Source organism: Canis lupus, chromosome 7 (assembly GCF_048164855.1).
Source record: "Canis lupus baileyi chromosome 7, mCanLup2.hap1, whole genome shotgun sequence".
In the NCBI taxonomy this organism is placed as follows: domain Eukaryota; kingdom Metazoa; phylum Chordata; class Mammalia; order Carnivora; family Canidae; genus Canis; species Canis lupus.
In genome coordinates, this window is record NC_132844.1 from 49,441,955 (window position 1) to 49,463,956 (window position 22,002).

General features: G+C 34.2%; 1 protein-coding gene across 1 annotated transcript in view; it reads left to right on the top strand.

The window, feature by feature from the left end:
• Window positions 1-22,002, top strand: part of BMP5 (bone morphogenetic protein 5) — a 113,374-nt gene that overhangs the window by 73,280 nt on the left and 18,092 nt on the right. The window contains exon 3 of the mRNA XM_072832541.1: window positions 2,095-2,243. Within this exon, the coding sequence (XP_072688642.1) occupies window positions 2,095-2,243 (149 nt within the window). The remainder of the gene's footprint in view (window positions 1-2,094; window positions 2,244-22,002) is intronic.

Consider the following 22,002-nt stretch of genomic DNA (forward strand, 5'->3'; position numbering starts at 1 on the left):
ATTCAGATATTTAGGGCTTGCTTGAATTCTTTGGCTGATACTTTTTCTAAATATATCGATTACAACTGAAACCATCTTCTTCACACACATGCTTGAAATTTGGGTACTTGGATGTGGATGGTTTGAAGATCTTTTTCTGGAAAAATAGCATAATTTAAAAATAATAGAAAATATTACCTGAATAACTACCTAAAGATATTTGTTAACTAGTGGAAATTGTTCTCAAATGTTACCTCTTTGTTCTTTTTGTTTTTCAAGTATTTGTTTATACCGTGCCAAAGGGTGGCATTATAAACTCTGCAGAGCTTAGTAGAACATTTATGCAATATTTCAAATTGAAAGCAGGTTTGACAGTAGGGTGGCACTTGAGTATTTCCCAGGCTACAAGGTGACTCATTCTGTTTAAGAAACTGATAATGTGATTAAATTATTCCAACAATATAGTTTCAAAGATATCAAATATTTCAAGAATTTAAGGATAATTTGTGTTTTCTTGGATTCCACTTACTTGGTGAGTTTTCCAAGTTAGGAAAAAGAGGGAGAATTCGATTGCTATCCCATCACACTATGAATATAATGGGTCCTTAAAATTCAAGTAATAACTAATGGACTATTTTCATTGCATGATAGTATATGCTTAACATATGTCTTTGGTATCTCAAACTGAGTCCTATATTAGATATGAAAAGGTATCTGCAACTCTCCTCTGTTAAACATTATTATTAAAATTGTGAAGGGGAAAAAAATTGCATCATTGGGACTAGGATAGCTAGATGATTTAAATAATCATAATGCCTTTATTTTAACTTCTCTAGGTTAGTGAAAAAATGAATAAATCAAGTTGAAACAAAGAAATGAAGATGCAGTTTCTAAAACATTGGGAATCTTCACTCCTGTTAAAAATAGTTAAATTTTCAATTATAATAGAGTATTTGTCTTAAGAAATAATACACATATGTAATTTGGTTTTACTCAAAAATTGCTCTTTACATTTTGAAAGCCACATTTGAAGTGACTTGTGTGATGCAGATAGATGGCAAATGCAGTAGAATAGTATTTAACATAGCTGATTATGACATGGCTTTAGCTTTCCTCATATAAATATTATGTCCTTAAACAGATTCAGCACAGTATAAAAGGTCATAAAATGCATAATGGTATATTTCAATTCTACTTTGAGGAAGAGCCATTGTAAAGATTAAATGTTGGACATGTGTAACTTTTAGATCAGAGGCAGCTGTAGTAAGGAAATAATAAATAAAGCAGTTTGCTATCGTTCAACAAATGCTCATACATTTGGAAATTTAATGCCAAAGTAAAGATTAATAAGAGTTAATCACAGTGACACTGTGGAGACTATCCTAAAACATACATGTTCATAATCATAGCTGTTACTATCCCCAGGGGTTTTATGCATGCAGAAGATGTTAAAGCTATTCAGGGTGCATCTGCTGCTCAATTCATGGGATTCATCCCATAATCTAGTGGTGCAGTCTGAGAGCCCCTCTTGGCCTTTGATATACATAATTGTATAATCAAAATGGAAAATGAAGTAAAAAATAAAAATACATATATATATATATAATGAAAAAAAAAGTGTAATAAAAATGAAAAAGAAGGGAAAAATGTCTCTGAAGCAGATGCTTGCATCACTTCCTGCTTGTGCTCCATTCCTTTGGCAATCCACATTAACCCACCCAAATTAGAGTACCTACTTTCCCTTCCATTTCTGCCTAGTTTAACCCTTGCTAGTGAACTTGCCAGCGAAGGCTCCTTACAGACAGGGGTTTCAGAGAACACTGATTCTCAGAGCCCAAATCCAGACCACTAAGTCAGTTTGTAAAGGCCAGTGAAGAGCAGGAAAATGGAAATTACTTTCAGTTATTGCTAATGTGCACCAGATTTGGGTTGGGGGCCCAACAATAAAAGGTTCTGTATTTTATTACTCATCACTTGAGTCACTTGTTCCCTTCATTCTTTAATTAACTTTTGTTATTTTAAAGATTTGCTTTTGGAATGTTTTCACTTAAGTATAGGAAATGATGATTTTCGTTCACACTTTTAAATTTTTGTTGTTGTTCTTTTTCTCCTTAGGGATGCAGATCTGTTCCTGTTAGACACAAGGAAGGCCCAAGCTTTAGATGTGGGTTGGCTTGTCTTTGATATCACTGTGACCAGCAATCATTGGGTAATTAATCCACAGAATAATTTGGGTTTACAACTCTGTGCAGAAACGGGAGATGGTAAGCAATGAATTTCAAATATTTTTTGTGGTGCTGGTTTTGACACATCGAGAGTTACAGCTTTCTATACAATTTAACCAAGATAGAATAGAATGTTTTATACTTACAATGTGCAAGGTAGCACCTGCCATAGGATAGTGCAACATATTAACTAGTTACTCAATTTACAAACATATTTTCTCAACACACATTTATTTTAGGCTCTGTATTGAGGATGGAGTAAAGAAGAATTAGATATTGTTTCTGGCTCTCAAGGAGTTTTTAATCAAGTATTGAAGAACCATGAGCAAACAAGTATCACTATTATAATAATACTAAAGAAAGCTATATACAAAGTACTATGGGTCTATGTCCTGATTATTATGGTAGTGATACAACTATATATTTTGTAAGAATTAATAGAACTGTACATTGAAATAATATTATATTTAAAAGATATCTCAAAACTTGACTAAAAATAAAGATACATATAACTTTATATATATGATAAATGTATACAGTAGTGCTAGGGAAACAGGCAAAGGAGTTACCAATAATACAGGGGGGAAGGGAAGAGGGAGATAAAAGAAAGAAGCACAAAGTACTGCAGAAAATAACACCGTTAGGTCTTAACATATCCCAATATTTGGTCAAAGGCAATAGCTCCAGAATCACCTGTTGGGTGAGAGGGTCTATAGGAAATCTTCATTTTGAAGACACTCCAGAAATTACTCTTATGCTTACAAGTATTCATTGAGCAGTTGTGTGTGGTGTGCTTAGCTAGATGCTGGAGATAAAATGGTATGCAAGTGCAGAACTGGCCTTGTGAGGCTTGCGGTTGAGTGAAGCTTAGGTAGTGATCACATAGTAATATTAGTGAATGGGTGATATTTCATACAAGAAGAGCCCAGTGGATTTTTAAATATAGAAAAGTGAGTGAATCTGAACCACAGTCCCAAAAATCAGGAAGATGTGATTAGGAAAAAAGGCAGGGGCAGGCATTAGACAAATGAAACAGAATTGACAAAGACTGTGGTGAAAGGGGTCTTTGCACATTCCATCAGGAGGCCAGGGAAGCCAAGGACGATTTATTCAGAGCCTTGTGTCTTTTGGTCACTCAAAGCATCCAAAAATTGTAAATTCAAATCTGGACTTTCAAGTCATTTAAAATTATATTTGTCATGATAAGAGAATAGAACATAATTTATTTAATGATTTATTAGTACTTTTTACATATTTAGAAATCAACCAAAAGGGCTTACATTGTCTTCTTGCCCCACATCCTGCGAATGTTAGGGCTAGACCTGGGGAGGGTAATTTATAAAGGGATGATTAATTACAGAATGTGCATTATTTCAGTTTCAACTACCTTTAGTTTTCTGTAGGCTCAGGCAATAGACACTGTAGATCTAGGGTGGCTTATTCAATCCTCTTTGCTGTATTACTAAAGCCTTGCTTAAAAAATACAGTTAAGTAGAAGTTGGGTCTGACTTGAGTCTCTGGCAAGGAGGTTCATTGTTATAAGCAATAGGACTTCACAGTGACATTGTTTTACCCATATAACCAGATTCACAGCCGAAGAAGAAGGTTTCATGCCTCAGATCTTGATCAAGAAAAAGAGAGTTCGTACTGTTATCGATGAGTTTCAGATATTTTACCACTAAATCTAGACTTTTCTATAGATTTTAATTATAATGGTGAATTTTAATTTTTTATAAACAACTTAAATATTTTGAATTCTAGGCTATTTTCCAATTATGGCTTTGAGGTTACCATTAAGAATTGTCAGACTTCAAACTTTATAAATGTAGATGGAGAAAAGCACATATTTAAATAATCTTGCAAGAATTCTTACAATGTTAAACTACTGTACATTTATGGTCAGAAATGTGACTGGGAAATCAGCACTGCGGGGGTGAGCAGTCGTTTCTTCCCTGGTATGTGGCCCAAACAAGAAAAATTAAATTAGTGGTATGTGCTTCTCCCAGTCTTCTCCTTGGGGAGATGCTTGAAATGTCTAACTAAACAACTCAAGAGATCTATGAAATATGATCAGCTCTTTCATTCCCTACCCACTCACAACCCACTTAAAAATTCTGAAATTTCTCTTTTTTGGTTTTTCTACTCCTTTTTCCAAATTGGTTCTCATTACTATCTATATAATTTGGCTTCCATCTTGCTTTCAATTTATAGTTGAAATATTCAGATCTTTTTCCAAGGACTATTTTATATTTTGGAGTTTCCCCCTCTCCTTGATTTATTTCTCTTATATATTAATTTTACTTTAAATTACTGTTGTATTAGTTATGGGGGGCTTTGTTTGCTTTCGAGCCTAAAATAAATTAATATTTCACTTTTTTCCACAGGCTTTCCAATCCTTTACTTGAGTCAGATTATCTAAAGCCTTTGTTGCTTTTCTCTTTAATATTGTCTGATATGAAATATTAAAATGTTTAAATGTGCTAGGCAAGCTGGCTTTGTGCATTTAAGCAGTACTTAAAACAGATTTTCACCAGAGCTAGAGCCTATTTGAACTTGAGAAAGCAGGTGACCCTCTTGGCACCTTAGTTTTATTAACTGCTACTTCATGGAGAATCTACTTGGGACATTTCTTTATAAATATGAATAACCAGATGCTTCAGCTTTTTATTGCTTCATTCATTACTACCGCTGATGTTCTCAACATGATATTGCAATATTGCTTCAAACACAGCAAACCATCTTTAATTTGCAATAATGGATTCTACATATGTTTACTTCTCAGCAAAAGTAATTGGCAGCTACACTTCTCAGCAAAAGTAAGTGGTAGCCACGACTGGATGATACTCAGGAAAGTCTGCTTCCAAATTCATGTGTTAATTATCCACTTATCCATTTGTTTGGTGTAAAATTACTGAGTACCTATACAAGGAAGACAACATGTTAAAGGGAAGTTGAATCTGGGAGACAGACATAGGTAGCTAATTTTGGAAAAAGTAAAATGTCTTACATGCTAAAAAATAGTGGTACAATCAAGACACTCCAGGAAAATGAAGGAGAGAGGGTCAATTCCAAATAGTACAGAGCCAAAAGGACCATGGTTCAGGTAACTTTTCAGCCAGGTCATTTGAATAAGATTTAAAGAAATGAAGAAGAGAAGAGAGGGAGCTGTGGAAATATGTGGAGTGGTGGTGAGAGAACAGGAAGAGAGAATGCATTCTGAGATGAGGAAACAATGTGAGTAAATTCATAGAATGGCAAAATGGCTTGGTATAGTCTGGAAGAGTCAATAGTTCAGAGTTGGCTAGAACAACATTCATATAAAATATGACTGCAGATGCTATTAGGAAAGTGATTTGGAGGCAAATCATGGAGGGAAAATGAAATCTCACTTATGTATAATAATATTCTTGTTGCTTGATCACACATCATAAAAGAACCAGACCTGCTGCTTTAATCAATCACAGCAACACCATCATGATTACATGTTTGAATGAATGTCAGTTTCATGAGGTCATAGGATGTGTATTTCTCCTTCACAGTTGCACCCTCTGTGCTTGGCACAATGAAGATTGTGGATAGGTATTAAAAACGTGGCCTGAATGATCATTGAATGAATTTGCAATTTAAAAGACTTGTATATGCCACCTGCCACTAAACACATTACTCCTAAGAAGACTTTCCAAACTGTAACTTTTGGGTGATTATTAACCAAATCAGTCTGATGTAACACAGGGGCAGAATTTTGTACCCAACTCACAGTATAGTAGTTAAAACAGTTTCAGTCATAAGATAAGGGGAAAATTAGTGATGTATATTATTAAATTTTGATTATCCTGCTCCTGCAAAAAAAAAAAAAAGAAAGAGACTGAAATATATATTTTGGAAATCAAAAGATTGTGAAATCAAAAGTAACATTATGATTTCGCAGAGGAACTGTGAAAAATATGTCAGTTTATGAAATATTCTTTTTAGAAATTTGACAAATGAACTGCTATGGATTTGGCAGGAGAGTTAAAGGATATTCTATTGATTTTTTTTCATACAGAATAATTCTCCGAACTCCACATTTGTTTCCACAAAATAAAGCAAACATATGAGCAGACTAACAAAAACAAAACATTGCTGCTGCTTTTTTTTTTTTTTAAGATTTTATTTATTTATTCATGAGAGACACAGAGAGAGAGAAGGCAGAGACACAGGCAGAGGGAGAAGCAGGCTCCTTGCAGGGAGCCTGATGTGGGACTCAATCTTGGGTCTCCAGGATCACACCCTGGGCTGAAGGCAGTACTAAAGCACTGAGCCACCAGGGCCGCCCCACATTGCTTCTTCTTAATGGTTAAATCTAGAAATTCCAGGTAGGTGGTTGGATCCACTTGTGCAAAATCAGTTTCAAAGTTCTCAAGCATTCTCTCATGGTGTTTAATAAGCTTAGGTGTGTTTTATAATTTATGGTAAGATTTTCAGCTCACCAAATTATAAAAAATACACGAATTATCTGACTTAATAGGTCTATATTAAGATTGTTAATAAATCTATGGCATCATTGTCCTTTATACACATGGTTTATTACACAGATAGCAGTTTAACAAGCTCTGAGCTTTTAAGACTTAGAGTTTCCCTCCAAACACTATAATTTCCCACTGTTTGATGCTTTATATAGTTTAAATCTTCCAAGTAAATTAATTCTTTCTTCAAACTTGGGTTTATAGAATAATTTAGAGATGGAAAAACAAAGAGAGTATTTTTGGGTTCATTAGAATGTCTTTTAAAAAATCCTATGTTTTCAGACGTTTTAGGTTTGGCAATACTCAGAATGAATTTTGCCAATGACTTTTTTCCCTTTCTATTCAAACCCGCTTATACGTCAAAGAAAATTCAATCCGTATGTTTCTGATTCATTTGTATTCAAGTCATCAAAATGTTGTTTTGTCAGAGTATTGTTTAATGTCCAAGAAACATTATAAAGTTCTTTTTTAAATAAGACTCTAATATCCATTTTTCTTCGAATGAGGTTGTGGCATAATCTCCAAGTGTATCGAGGTAAAAATTCAGATTTATAGGTAGAGATTTCAAAGTTTCATTTAATTTTGTAGCCAAATCAAGAAACAGATTTCAGTGGTATTAAGCTCTCATAAATTCCATTTGATACTTAAATATAAGATAAAGAAATGTATAGTTATTGCTACAGATAACTTAGAATTTAAAGTTTTGATTCTTATTTTTTGATACTTAATTTAAATAAGGAGGGTAAATAAACCAAATAAATAACTCCAATATGGAAATATTAATTCTAAGAAGAAATTATTAGGAAAACCAGATTCAATACTTGGCTCTGACAAGGCAGTTCATATTTCAGCCATAACATTAATAAAATGAGTGTAATAGTAATTACTTCCAAGGACAGCGTGAGGCTATATTAGATGATAGTACCTAGCACATGGTAAGACAGGAAAAAAAAAACAGACGTTTTAGTCTTTATGCTGAATATTAGGATGAGAGAATGTACAGAGACCTTTCACTTACTCCAGGTGGCACTCATTTAACTTAGGATTTCTTTTATTTTTTTTTAATAAGGAGGTTGTACAATTATAGACAAATTTGAAAATGATAGCCCACTAGAAGAAGGTAAGATTGTTGATATATATTCTTAAACTTTGAGTTGGCAGCACAGTGTATAGACAGCTATGTTATTATGCTCATGTCTAATAACTTTGGTTGATAAAGTGATATTGGTAGGGAACTTTTAAAATATATTCTAATCTGGGATATGAAGTCAATAGAAATGAACACTCAAAGATATGCATCATGACTAATTGATTGCTTATATTGCTTATTCATAAGTACCAGAGATTATCAAATTATTAATACTTAATATAGTAGCTTTTTTGAGTCCCAATCATCTTATTCTAGAAAATATAGGTATTTGGGGGATAACTAATTCCATAAATGAAAATAAGGGAAACAAGCTTTTTGTCACTTGATAGGCTTATACATATAGGGATGATTGATTAAAGGCTGGCCTATATTATTACCATCAGAAAACATTTCTAGGGGTGCCAGGGTGGCTCAGTCAGTTGAAGGTCTGACTCTTGATTTCAGCTCAGGTCATGATCTCAGGGTCCTGGGATTGAGCCCTGCCTTTGGCTCTAAGCTTGACGCTGAGTATGCTTGAGATTCTCTCTCCTTCTCCCTCTGCCCTGCCATTGTGCACTCGTGCATGCTCTCTCTCTCTCCCTATCTCTAAGATAAATAAATCTTAAAAAAAAAAAGAAAAAGAAAAAAAATTTCCAACCCAAAATGCTTCAGTATAAATTACTAGTATTTGGCTTCATAAACCTATTAACATCAAGATGTGTTCTTACAAAGAGTGCAGAATTACAAGCAGTATTTTAATGTTTGTAGAACACATAATTAAAGAAATATTGATAGCCTTTGCTAAAGAGCCTTTTCTAAATATGTTATGATGATATTTATAGCACATTGCATAAAGTCTCCACAAATAAATGCCATTTTCTATAAAATAATTGGAAGATGGAAGGTACCTTACAAATTCATTAGAAGAACATCAGAGAAGACCTTCCTGAAAGTCAAGGAAACAAACCCTTGTAATTGTTGCCTCTTCTCAGATTACAACCTATGCTGGTCAACAGCTCTATTTCCCAGACATTGCAAAGGGGTAAAATTAGAGCTTTTTTTTTTTTTTTTTTTTTTTGCTTGTTAGTACACAAGGGTTTTCTCTATTCTATTTTTAGAAATTACACATATCAGAGCTTTTCTAAAAGCAATTTGATCTTCTATTATTTTCACCAATGCTACTATGCAAATTTAAAAAACACGTTGACTTTAGTTATCAGCACTATTAGATTGTAAGTGGGTATCTTTGAATTTTTATTACCCAGGGTTCTAACTCATGAAGTTTTTTGTTGTTGTTGTTGTTGTTATTGTTGTTCACTGCTGGAGATTGATAGCTGCTCCATCTACATTAATAATAAGAAATGGAATTAGCCACTTTTTCTGAAGCCTCGAAGTGTGTGTTAATTGCTAATTTTCCGTACTAGTGCAGAGTAATTTAACATACTGATAAAAAATTATCTTCAAAATTGCAGTATTCTGCAATTTTTAAAAATATGCTGTGTTAAAAAATCAGATTTTTCAAAAATTCTATGACATCTTTTGAATTACAGAGTATATATTCCTAATTGGAAAAATATAATCCCAGTATCTATAGTCCTTGTGTCATTATATATTAAACAAATGTACAAGGTACTAACTTGAGATTTGTTTACCTTTATTGAATGTGAGCATGTTTATGTGAGACAGATAAAAGTTCTTAATGTAATATCTCCTTAAATTTGATGTCCTGGAATCTGTTATTTATAAATGGAAGCATTTGGTTAAATAAGTTTGTTATGTTACCCTTAGGGTTTCTAAGACAGCCATTTTTACCTCAAGGGAAAAATCTCCACATTAAGCCCCTGTGTTGTCAGAAGACTATTTATCTGTGTCAAGGGTCAGATGATCTATGTGGCCAGTTAATCTGAATATCAGCTGACATAGTGCTAATAAGTAGCAGGAGAAATTCAGAGATCAAGGGTGATATTTTTCTTTTTGTCCTGCTGTTTTGACTAGTTTCCCGTTATTTATCTAAGTTCAAAAAGTTGAATTATGTCCACTTATCAGAGGATCTTTTAAACATCTGAGATTTGATAATATTCTCTTCCCTTATCTGAACTTTATCTTATAAAGCAATTAAGTCATTTTTGTTCATAAAACCATATGACTCCCTTTTGCTGAATTTATGATGATGACAATTGGTTTCAAATAAATAAATGAGAGTCTCCACATCCAAGAAACTGTAAGAATCACATATCTTGCTAAATGTTCTGAAAATAAGAAGGAACATATACCCCTATGATTTGTTCTAGGTAAATATTAGTATAAATGAAGTAGTTCTTTATGTCCTGTTTAATGTTAAGGATAATTAGAGCATACTTGCTTGATTTTTAGATGAATATTTAAGAATAAGTTAGGAAGATAGTGAAGAATAGTTAACTTCAAATACTTAAGTAAGTAAAATTAAACTTTTGCCTCACAGTCCAGAAATTAAATCAAAGTTGGAATTAAAAAAAGAACAGCTTTAGGTACAAGGGAAAAAAAAAGTGCCTAATAAATGAAAGTTAGTGGCTATGGAATTATTTGTACTGTGAGACAATGAGCTAAATGTGACTGGAAGAATTCATCATTTATTTGATTTTTTTTTCTGGGCATCATTATATTGCATGAGATAATTTATCAGGTAATTGTAACTTGTGAGCATAAAGTTGTACTTTAAGCCTTATACATATATATATTTAGAGAGGGTGCAGTGAATAGAAATGTACCATCTTAACGGAATTTGGTATTAAGTACTTACATTCAAACTGAAACTCAAGATATTGTATAAAACCAGAGATGGATAAACTGGTAAGAGAAGCAAGAAATGTTAGACATCTCATGAATTTTCTCTTTGGGTAAGTATACGCGTGTGCATGTGTGTGTGTAGGGAAAATATTCAGTCATAAACACATTCTCAAGTAGTCACGGGAGATTTAGATATAGGTTCATAGTTGATAATCAATAATTATTAATATCTAGAGTGTTCTTGTGACAGCGTTTGGAAGGATCACACTTTCCTTTACTTTAAGGGCCACAGTAACATTTTCAGTATTGTAACAAAACATAAAACTTAATCTAAATTTTTCTAGAACACTTTCTTTAAAGTGGCTCTGTTTCTATCATATTTCTATAGAATTTCAAAAATATTACAACATAAATTAATCTGTGGGAATGTATTAGTTTCTAAAAATCATTCATTGTATGAATTTAGCCATGGAGAGATATTCAAAAAATGGCTGAAAGAAACAACTGCATTGGTCATTTTATGCGAATGATTCAGAAAAGTTTCTATTGAGAAGAATTTCTGTATCTTTATGGTAAAATGACTAGATGTCTGTTGAAAATAAATATGACATAAATTTCCCTTGGGGTTTAAAATCAGTATTGTTAATTTTCTAAAGCCATGTAAGCTGTGACCCATGGATGTTCTAACTTGTTTAATGTCTTAAAAGCACGTCAGAGAACATAAATCTTTTCTGTATGCTTTAGATTTTTGCTATTTTCCCACTGCATAAAAATGAGCAAAATCATCAATATGCCATTCATGGCCAGAATAACTAAACATAAATATTGGCGCACTGGTAAATTTATACTTTGCTCAACCCAAGACTTTATTAATTCTCTTATTAGTCATATACAGTTTTCATAAACTATACTTCATATATTTTCCAATTCACTCTACCTATCAAAATTTACTTTCTGTCTATATAAAGATCTGTTTTTTCAATACTCTGATTTTTGCAGTATTTTTTACCATCAATTATTCTTCCATGCTAATATCTCATATTCTTTAGTTCTTTATGATCAATCTGAGTATTACTTTCTAGACACATCTTTAGTCCATTCATTCTTTTTTCTTTTTTTCTTTAGTCCATTCTAAATAAATATTAAAATCATGCATTTGCTGTGATGGTCAATTGCAATAATATTAATAACTAATGGCAACTAACATTTATTGAGAGCTTACTGAATGCCAGGCATTTTGCTAGCTCTTTAAATGGAATGTCTATTTTATCTTCACTATTATCCTGTTTTGTACATGAGGAAACTCAGCCTTAGAAAGTTTAAGAATTTTGCCCATGAATCTAACATTTATTTTCAGAGCCAGTTCTAATATACGATGACTGTCATAAATTATATGAATTTTGTACAAATTCCAAACTGAGAAAATAAATGTATTTTTATAATTTCCAAATAAAAAATGCTATTAATAATGATTGTTATGGAACAAAATTGAACTTTATGTTGGATCTGTTGGGAATTACCCTTGGGTTTTTCTATTTTATATCTGGAATCGAATTGTGATCTGGCCTACAAAAGGTAACAGCATTTTAACCATATTTTTTGTTTTCTAAATCTAACTACTTCAGCATTTCTTTCAGCCCCTTACATGATTATAGTTAATTTGATAAATTCATAAATTGAAAAGAAGGTAACTTTTCCTCTGCCAGTGATTCACTTCAATATGTAATTAAATTTAGTCAAATTTAATTTCTTTATTTTGAATTTAATAATGAACATCCCTTTCCCCTGTGTGCTGTGTCTCTCACTTATACATTTTGATAGGTTCTCCTCCCATTTTCTTTCCCTTAATCCATATTCCCCATCATGGAATCCTCAGCTCTACCTCCCTCCCTGCCCTTTTAAAGTGTCAACTGGTGCTCAGGTTTGTAGTTGAAGCCAGGATGCAGCAGACTCACCCTGAGGCCAGTCAAGCATGCAGTTTCCAAATTTTATTAATTTATTATTTTACAAAAAGTCAGTGTGAGTCAATACTTTCTCCCATCTCACCTTCCTACCTTCCAGCATCGAAGCTGATGGTGAGGGTACTGTTTCAACCCTAAAGAGATCTTAGGCTGTCTGAATCGTGTTTTGGGAGCAACATATTGCAGTCATTTTTTTCCTAAAAAGAGTGGAAAAAAATCCTCTTGCAAATGAAACAGGTTTTTGTTTGTTGTTGTTGTGTGTGTGTGTGTGTTTTTCCCCCTGTAAGCAGAGCTTAATTGGGTGAATGATGCATGGCTGCTTTTCTAAAAACCTAGTATTTTGAACAAAATGATTAGAATGTAACTTATAGAAGAATGGAAGACCATTCTGCTGGAGATGAAGAACCATGATTCTGATTTCTTTTAAAATATCTACATCTTTTTTTCATATCTATATTATATTTTTTCTCTGATCAGTACCCTGAATTGGCCTCCCGTAGCCTAATTTACTCTTGCATGATGATTCATAGAGAGAAAATAATTTTCTTTATAAATAGATGTTGATTATGGAATATGGAAAATATGGAAAAACTTGAAAGTGCTATTTTACTATGTTTATTATATATATATACATATATATACACATATATACACACATATATATGTAGTGTCTGAAAACTAGGTTTTAATGGCAGTTTTATTTGTTTTAATTTACAGTATGTATATATTTCAATGAGACACATGGTGAACATAATTTGCTTATCCAAATTTTAGCATCATAACTCAAATATATACGTGACGAACTTTTGAAATCACTGATTTTAAGTAAGCAGAGACAAACAAGAGTGAGTTAGTCTTGCTTCATTATCTGGTGAAAGACGTATTTTACCATTTTATAGATTTCCCTTAATGAAAAGGGATTTGGAAGTGTTTGGCTACATCTGTATTTCTGTTTTTGATTTTCCCTAATTCAGAACAGTAACCATGGATCACCAATCTTGCCAAACAAATGCCAGTGTCAGGAACATATGCCTGTTTTTGTTGTTTGTTATATTCCCTATTCTAGACTCTAATTCTGGTTTAACTAATTATCTGAGGGGTAAATATTTTCATGGTAATATTGATTGAGGGCCATAAAGAATATGAGATTCTCCTTATTCTTGCAATGCACTAGAGTTAACTCTGTCCTTCCCATTTTTCTTTCCATTGTGAGTTTAATGTATTGCCGATCCATATTTCTTAAAGATGTATGCAAAAATAACAGCAGGGTTGGTTTTGCGTTGTGAGCAGAGAACACAATGGGAAGAAAAGGGAAGTTTTAGTCACTCTAAGGCATGAGCAGTGTGTTCGGTGCTGCTGAGATTCCGCCTTGGCACACCTGGTGTGAGCTCACGTGGGAGAGAGGTAAACCAAAAGAGAAACAAAAACATATGACAACCAGAGCCCATAGTTGTGTTGCAAGAGGTGATCAAAATTTGAAAGAGAGAGATAAAATAATTTGATAAGGAAATTACATATCCCAGCTCCTTGAAAATGCATGCTAACTTCTCTGAAGTGTGACAAGTTTCAATTTAAGTGGAACAGAAACTGAGGAAACCACCTGCCCCTTCATGGCTGGCAAGGAGTATTGAATCCTTATTTTCCTGCTTACTAAAGACAGTCTGACCTTGAACTTTACAAAAGCAGCAGCTATAACACTGTTCTTCCAGACACCATGTGTGTATCATTGACAGATCTGAGATGGATGGTTTTCCTCCAGTCTTTTCAAGGTGGAAAGCAGAGACCCAAGAGAAAGCATCAGCCCTAACCAATCCTTAACAAAGGGGAACACGATGTACTTAAAGGACTAACATACTACTCTAGGGTTCACAGGGCTGAATTAAAAATCTGATCCTTCTCTGCGTCTTATTTTATTCATCTTTAAAATTTAACCCTTGTCTTATTGTAAGGAGTAAATATGAGGGATATAAATCTACTTCAAGAGATGGTAGCTGTTTTGTCATTAGAAGTATTTACTGAACTAAGCTTCTCAATTCCCAATTTTCTTGATCCTCTGGGAGTACATGCTTATTACTACTTTTGGGTACCAGTTATATGTGGAGGTATTCACATGATTTCTCTCCGAAGTAATATAGCTGATAGAAATATGAAAGATCTACTTAGGCTATGAAATTAGATGCTGCTGCTAAGCCAGGATGACCAAAAAGGTACCACTCTTGGAACACAGCCATTAGTTTGTATGCAGGCAGCTCAGAGGATGCTTTTACTCTGGGAAACATCATGGTATCACGGTAGTATGAGATCTCATCTTGTGACTGGTTCTTTATGTGAGGCAGGCCAATTTACATACTTGCCAGAGCCAGAGACATGAGAAACTGGTAAAGAAAAGTTCTGCTTTTTTTTTTCACTCAAAAGAATGTTTTGTGATCCAACCTTTACATGTGAAGGAAAGAATTAAATTCACAATGTCTTAACTCTTTTTTTTGTTTGCAAAAGTGGACACTGATCGTGTGTTTGTATTATTAGATGAAAAAAAAATTCTCTTTCATTTTCGTGGCATGGAGTAGTCTAAAGATTCTGGAAGTGGGTTGTGATCATTTCACAGGTTTATTTATCAAACTGAGAGGAAAAATCAGACATTTAGTGAGCCATGCTTTCTGTATGATAACAATTCTTTTGAATCATTTATCACATAACCTGGTAAAAAAGAATGTTTCTTTTAGACACACATCAGTTTCCCAAGTAACTGCATTCAGTTCTTTCAAAGACCACTTTTACCTCCTAAAGATAAAACGAAGTGTGAAATTAAATTAATTTCACTGCTATCAAACAAACTAAAATGAGTTTGAATACTATGAGCTTTTTCATGGGTTCTTAACACATCAAAAAAGTTTTAAAGACTTTTTGGTTGATTTCTGCTGAAACTCTGCTTTGTTATAGTTTTCTTTAAATCTATGATTTTAAAGGAAAGAAGTGTGTGTGTGTGTGTGTACTTTTTTATTTTAAAAAGTCACATAATAGCTGGAAAAAAGGCTAAAAATAATTCACTCTTTTCATGGTTTTCTGAAAAGAATGTTTCTGCTTTCTTAAAATAAATGAGGACTGTAAGACCAACTGCTAACCAATCTTTTGGGAGCATGTGACAGATGATGTCTGTAAAGCTTGTAGGGTCTCAGGGGAAAGGCACTATATATAAAGCAAAGAGCTATTAAAAAGTAAGTGCTTATGTGAAGGTAAACTGCAGTTCCTAGTTGGGGATTCATCTTTCTACCAGCTGAAAATCATGCCCGAGTAAAAGACATTTGTTGGGCTTGTCAGGCCTGAGACAGTAAGCCTCCTCATCTCAGAATGATGTCCCATGGAAGGAGACTGATCATTTCCATCACTTCAGTCCCACCCTTGGTGCAATAAAACACTTGAGTGTTCTGGACAGCTTCCACAACTAGGCACAAACCTTTGGCCCTGCTCCTTTATAGTTCTCAGCCTTTCTTTCCCCAGGCCCTCCTTCATGGAGTCTCATGAGCTGCAGTCCTCAACCATTTGCTCCCCCCAACCCCATCCATCATGCCTTGACTCATCCTGCCAATGTTTCCAACCCACCACTCTATTTTTTTTTCTTCCACTTTCTCAAACTATGGGGTATTGCAGAGATTTCAAGACCTTTTTTAGAAAAAAATTCAAGTCTTTAAAAGATTTTTATTTTAAGAGAGGAAGAGAGGAGGGAGGAGTAGAAGGGAAAGGCAGAAAGAGGGGGCAGAGAGAGAATCTTAAACAGGCTCTATACCCAGCATGGAGCCCGATGTGGGATTTGATCTCATAACTCTGAGATCATGAATAGAGCCAAAATCAAGTTGGAGGCATAACCGGCTAGGCCACCCAGGCACCCCCCAAATTTCAACTTTTTTATTAATTAATTTATTTTTTTTAATTCCAGTTTTATTTTACTTTATTTTTTTTAAGATTTTATTTATGTATTCATGAGAGACAGAGAGAGAGGGAGAAAGAGAGAGAGAGAGAGAGAGAGAGAGGCAGAGACACAGGCAGAGGGAGAAGAAGGCTCCATGCAGGGAGCTGGATGTGGGACTCATTCCTGGGTCCCCAGGATCAAGCCCTGGGCTGAAGGCGGCGCTAAACCACTGAGCCACCCGGGCTGCCCAATTTCAATTCTTTAAAACATATCTTCCTTCTTTAAACTTCTTTACCCTTCACAAACCTCAGTCACAGAAGAAAATGGAATACCGCTGCTGTTACCAAGAATTGTAACTGCGTTTCTTGTCAACTCCTAGCTTATCTCAGCATGTCAGGAGTTGGTTCCCAAATGCCCTCTGTGGATTTCAGATCTCTGATGTGTCTTTTCTTTTTTACTATCAACCATAGAATCCTATCCTATTCACATATATTATGACATTTGTCCCTTCTTTTGTTTTTAACATGTTTTCATAACAAATATATAATTGCAAATACATAATATTTAATAGAAAACAAAGGGATTATTTTTAATTAACTCTTTTAAATGTCAGTGTAAAGAAGAGAATGGAGGGATCTAGCAAAGGCATTGCATTAAGAGCCCAGCTTGCTAAATAGAGTCCCGGAATTACTTTGAAGAATCAAAGATCTTACTACCTTGCATTCTAAAGTTCAGAAACTTTTCAAGACTCTTAACTGTGAGTTTCCAGTATCACTGAAATAGTTTAAAATCCCAACTTTTCCTTGTTTTTGTTTGATATTATAAGACAATGTAAACCATCTTGAAAACAAGAAAGTTTTGAGCATAAATGTAAAATTCTTGTTTGTGATGCTTCAAATCCATGTGCTTATATCTGGCAATAGGCCAGTGTTTTTACCATAAAACCAGAAGCTATGCAAATGTCATCAAATTATTATAACAGTTGAAATTTATAGCTAGATTACAATATGCTTAATTTAAGTTAATTTGAGCTAAAATGTATATGGGATTTAAGTAGACAAAATTTTGTCTTCCCCACATTCTTTAAAATTTGATATAAAAATGATTTAGTCTGTATGTTGGGCAGAGAATTCTGCACATTTTAAATCGTCTGTTTCTAAAAAGAGTAAAATTCCAGTATAATTTAGAGTCCCAGAAACTATAATTTAAGAGCACCAGAATCAAATTTAACCACAAATTGAAAATAAATGCAGATCAAGAGGATATGTGGATGAGAAACAATGCACTGATTTGTCTTCTATGAAATAGTCCATAAAGGATGCTGCAAGAGTCTTTTTCAAAATGAAGGAAAGGTAATTTAGGCACATCCCAGGTGTTTTGGGTTAAGCAGTCAATTACTATGGGTTTATAAAAGAAAAAAACAAACTGGAATTTATGCAAACATCTTAGAGCGATATCAACGTTTAGACTGATAAATCCTCCAATGAATGTCTTTCAAACTGTGTATTCTGCAGGGAAGCTAAATGGTCATATTTGGAACCACTTATCCTTATAATATCAACATGCCTCTAAAGAGCTGTTTTATGTCAGAGTCTCCTTTAATAACCCTCTTTTTAAAGAAATAAACATGTGAAAGTCACATTTTCCAAAAAGAATTGTCTGAAATACAGAACTAGGAAGCTTGGGATAGATCTTTTGTTTGCCACTCTATCTTCTCAATGACTGTAAATTTGAAATAGTTAGTTGTGCCCTGAGGCGCATGTGAATACAATATCCTGACCCCCGTGCTTATACAAAGGCATGAGGGTCAGAGTAGCAGGTCTGGAGGTCTCAAATCTCCAATTTCAGTTATAGCGAAATTAAGCAGGTTAGAGCCTCAGCCCCACATAGTTCCCTCCTGATTTTTGTATGAAAAGAATAATCATTTCTTCAGAAGATATCATCCTAAGCCCATCTTTATTCACTCTGTAGTTCATAAAACTGAGGAATAATTTGCCCATATATTTGCTGCTCAAATTGTTTCTTTTCCCTGTACACCCTGGGGCATTGCTCTGAATTGATACCTTCTGGGTTCACCTTTTTCTTAGGATGAGTTCTTTCCCATGATGTAGTTCTTTACTCCATGCTGTGTGAATTAAACCTAGCAAAGTCCTAGGCATGTCTAAGGGGGATGAAGCCCGGTCTTAAGCTCATCACCACCCTTTTAATATTCTTTTCATTACTTGACCCCATTTCCTTTCCATTTTCACTGTATATTCAATCCTTAGTCCTTAGATATCTATGGGTTTTAGCTGGAAATCAAAAATAAGGATCGCCTTTGAAAAATAAAACCACGGTGATACACACCTACCCATAATTTTCCTAAATCAAAATGTTTTAGGTAAGTCTTCTTTATTGATAGATACATTTGCAATAGCTAAAACCTACTGTACATCTCATAATAAAATTCAACATATTCAAAAACAATTTATAAAAGACTATTTTCAACACATGCAATATAGTCTGGGAGCCTATTAACACTTTTAGCAACCACTGCTCAGCCATTCAAAAGGCTTAACCTACATGGTCAGTCCAGGTATATTGTATCTGAAAGAGTAAGTCACATAGCTCATGTTCTATTGGTGTAGCTCAAGACCAAGAGTAACTGAGCAAGCATTAACTTATGGGATGTGAAAAGTCACCTCATTGCTGAAGGAAAGGAAGGAAACCAAGAGGAAACTTAATAATATCAAAAGTTATTTTAAAGGGAGTTCACATTGGTTTGAATACTACTTTGCTTTCACACAATATCCACCTTTGTAAAGCCCAAGAAACCCGTATTTGGAACATGCACACATCTTTACAGTTTTCAGAACATAAATCTTTAGAGCAGTATTATTTCTCCACAGATAAAAATTAAAATATTGAAAGTCTTTAGAATGACAATAAAAGAAACTCTTGCAAATCGAAGGAAACTTGGCACTTTGTGTTAAGTGCTTAGTTGACACTAAAAGGGGCAGTGTGTACCGTAATGAATGAATGGAAAACCAATTTTATGTCTATTCCATTTGTGAACATCTTGTGGCAACCTCTGTTAGTATTAGAGAGATCATATATTAAAAATGATTTCTGCAGTCATCAATGTATACAAGTAAAAATTTAGTTCCTGTTAAATTAACACTTCATTAAAAAATCAAAATAAAAGCTCAACAAATACATTTTATGTTGTACTCTTAAGATAGGAAAAAAAAAACGTTTTTGAAGAACAGATCACCAGTTATTCTATTCCATAACAGTTAAGTTTCTCAGTTCTTTTTTTTTTTTTTTTTTTTTTTTTCCTTTTCTTTTGCTGAGCTCTCTGTCACTGGAAACATCTTAAACCAATTTCAAGTGCTACACCTGAATAAACATGTTGTAAAAGTGTTTATGTATTGAAGTGGGTCAGTTCAAGGTATGGTATTTGGCTGGAACTTCTAATTTCTCTTTTTACAGCAAAAGGGCTGCCAGAAGGAGGAAGTCTGAGCTGAATTAATACATTTGTTACAGTGGAAGTAGAATGGAAACTGCTCTGACCACAAATCAAACTGCCTCTTTCATTTATGCCAGTGATAGAGTTTTTCTAAGAAATATAGACTCTGGCATAGAGCCACTGTAAGTTTGCATTTAAAAGAGAAACCTATATGCTTATTTGTTTAAGGTTTACTGCCTTGATTATTTGTAAGTTCTTTCTTTCATTTGACTGTAGCAGTGTTTGTGAGGCAGATAGCCGTTTTAATAATTGTGGGGACTGAACAAGTTTTCCCAATACGTTGTAGAACAATTGATGAAGGCACGGATGCTGCTTGGATTAGCACACACTCTTCTTTTTCTCTTTTTTTAAATCAATACCTCCACGTTTAAAGGACCTCTGTGTCCCTCCCAACAGCTGCACAGCCTCACATGACACAGTCTCATTTTCTGACGGTAGAAGGTCTCTGCACAATACAGTATACACAAAAGTGTTTATGCTGCCAAAATAAATTTTGTTAAGAGCAAGAGTTTATTTGCTAAAATGCCATTGATGCCGTTTCAAGGACTTGTTTGCCTTTTCTTTCTTCTAAGGTGGGTCAGGTCTTATAATGGACTGAGGTTACTCCACAGTCTTTACTGAATAAATATTTTAAGAAAACATGCACATCTCTCAGGGGGCAAGGCAGAGTCAATCATGCACATATTTCAAACCACATTATATATTACTCTTAAAAGATCAGTAACTTCTGTATCAAGAGTAGAAACTTCACATGAGTTTTTAGTAATTCTTAACTAAGTTTACAACCTAAGGTTAAATAGCTCATCTTCCTTGGGTGATTTTCATGGAACTAGATATCACCTAATGAGATATATTTTTATAGATAGATATATAATTTTCAGTGATTTTTTTTAAATTAGAAGAGCATAACAAGAATGAATTGTAGAAAGGGGAAAATAGTAATACCTAACTCCTAAAGTATTTGTAGAATCAAATTAAATATTGTATGGAAAACACTTAGAAAAATACCTAGCACATACATAGTAAGTTCTCCAAATGCCTTTGGCATTATTTTAAGTATTATTATTACCTTATGGGAAAGGTTCTTTTTTTATTTTTATTTTTTAAAGATTTTGTTTATTTATTCATGAGAGACATAGAGAGAGAGAGGCAGAGACATAGGCAGAGAGAGAAGCAGGCTCCACGCAGGGAGTCTGATGTGGGACTAGATGCCAGGACTCCAAGACCATGCCATGGGCCGAAGGCAGGCACTAAACCGCTGAGCCATCCAGGGATCCCCAAGAGGTTCTTTATCAACATCTACTTCTAGTCTCTAGGACACTTTGACTTCTAACACATTCCTGTATAGGCTGTGGTTGCAATCACCCTCTGATACACAACCATTGCTTTAGGGACAAAGGTGAGTCTCCAAACTCACCTGGAACTTTTCTCTCTGAGGGTCTCCAGGTTTGATTAACAACTTTTGAAATCCTTTCAGTGAACATTCAGGTGTGTCCAAACTCAGAGAGGGAGGAGCTCTGAAATTTCCATGATTACTTCAAAATACCTTGCCTTGAAGAACAACTAGAACTTTGCATTGAAGAACAACTAGAATTGAAAGCAGAACTTCATCCCCAGCAGGGCCTTCTAGAATGATCTGTGAAGAGCTTTAAGGAGAGCATAGCTTTGTCAGGTTTGCTGGGCATAAGCCAGGGGTGAAGGGGGAAGGCTCTCAGGACTAATTAACACTTGAAAGGCTTGCAAAAGTTGGAGAAAGTAGAAACACCCAGACAGCCATTCCGCTTTTATCGCTTAGAGGAAAATTATAGAGCATTTCAAGCAGAAGAGCCCATAGGTAATTTTTTTGAAGTTCTTATTTAATGTGGACATTTCCAGACTGATGGTAGTCAAGCCTCTCCATTTAAAATATTGCTAACTTCCAGGTCTGAGAAGGATCATGTAATGAAGGCAGCCCGAGGGGGTTCTGTGGTGAAGAAGGATGCAAAATGTAAAACCAAGCATGGATAATTGTCTGTAATGGCA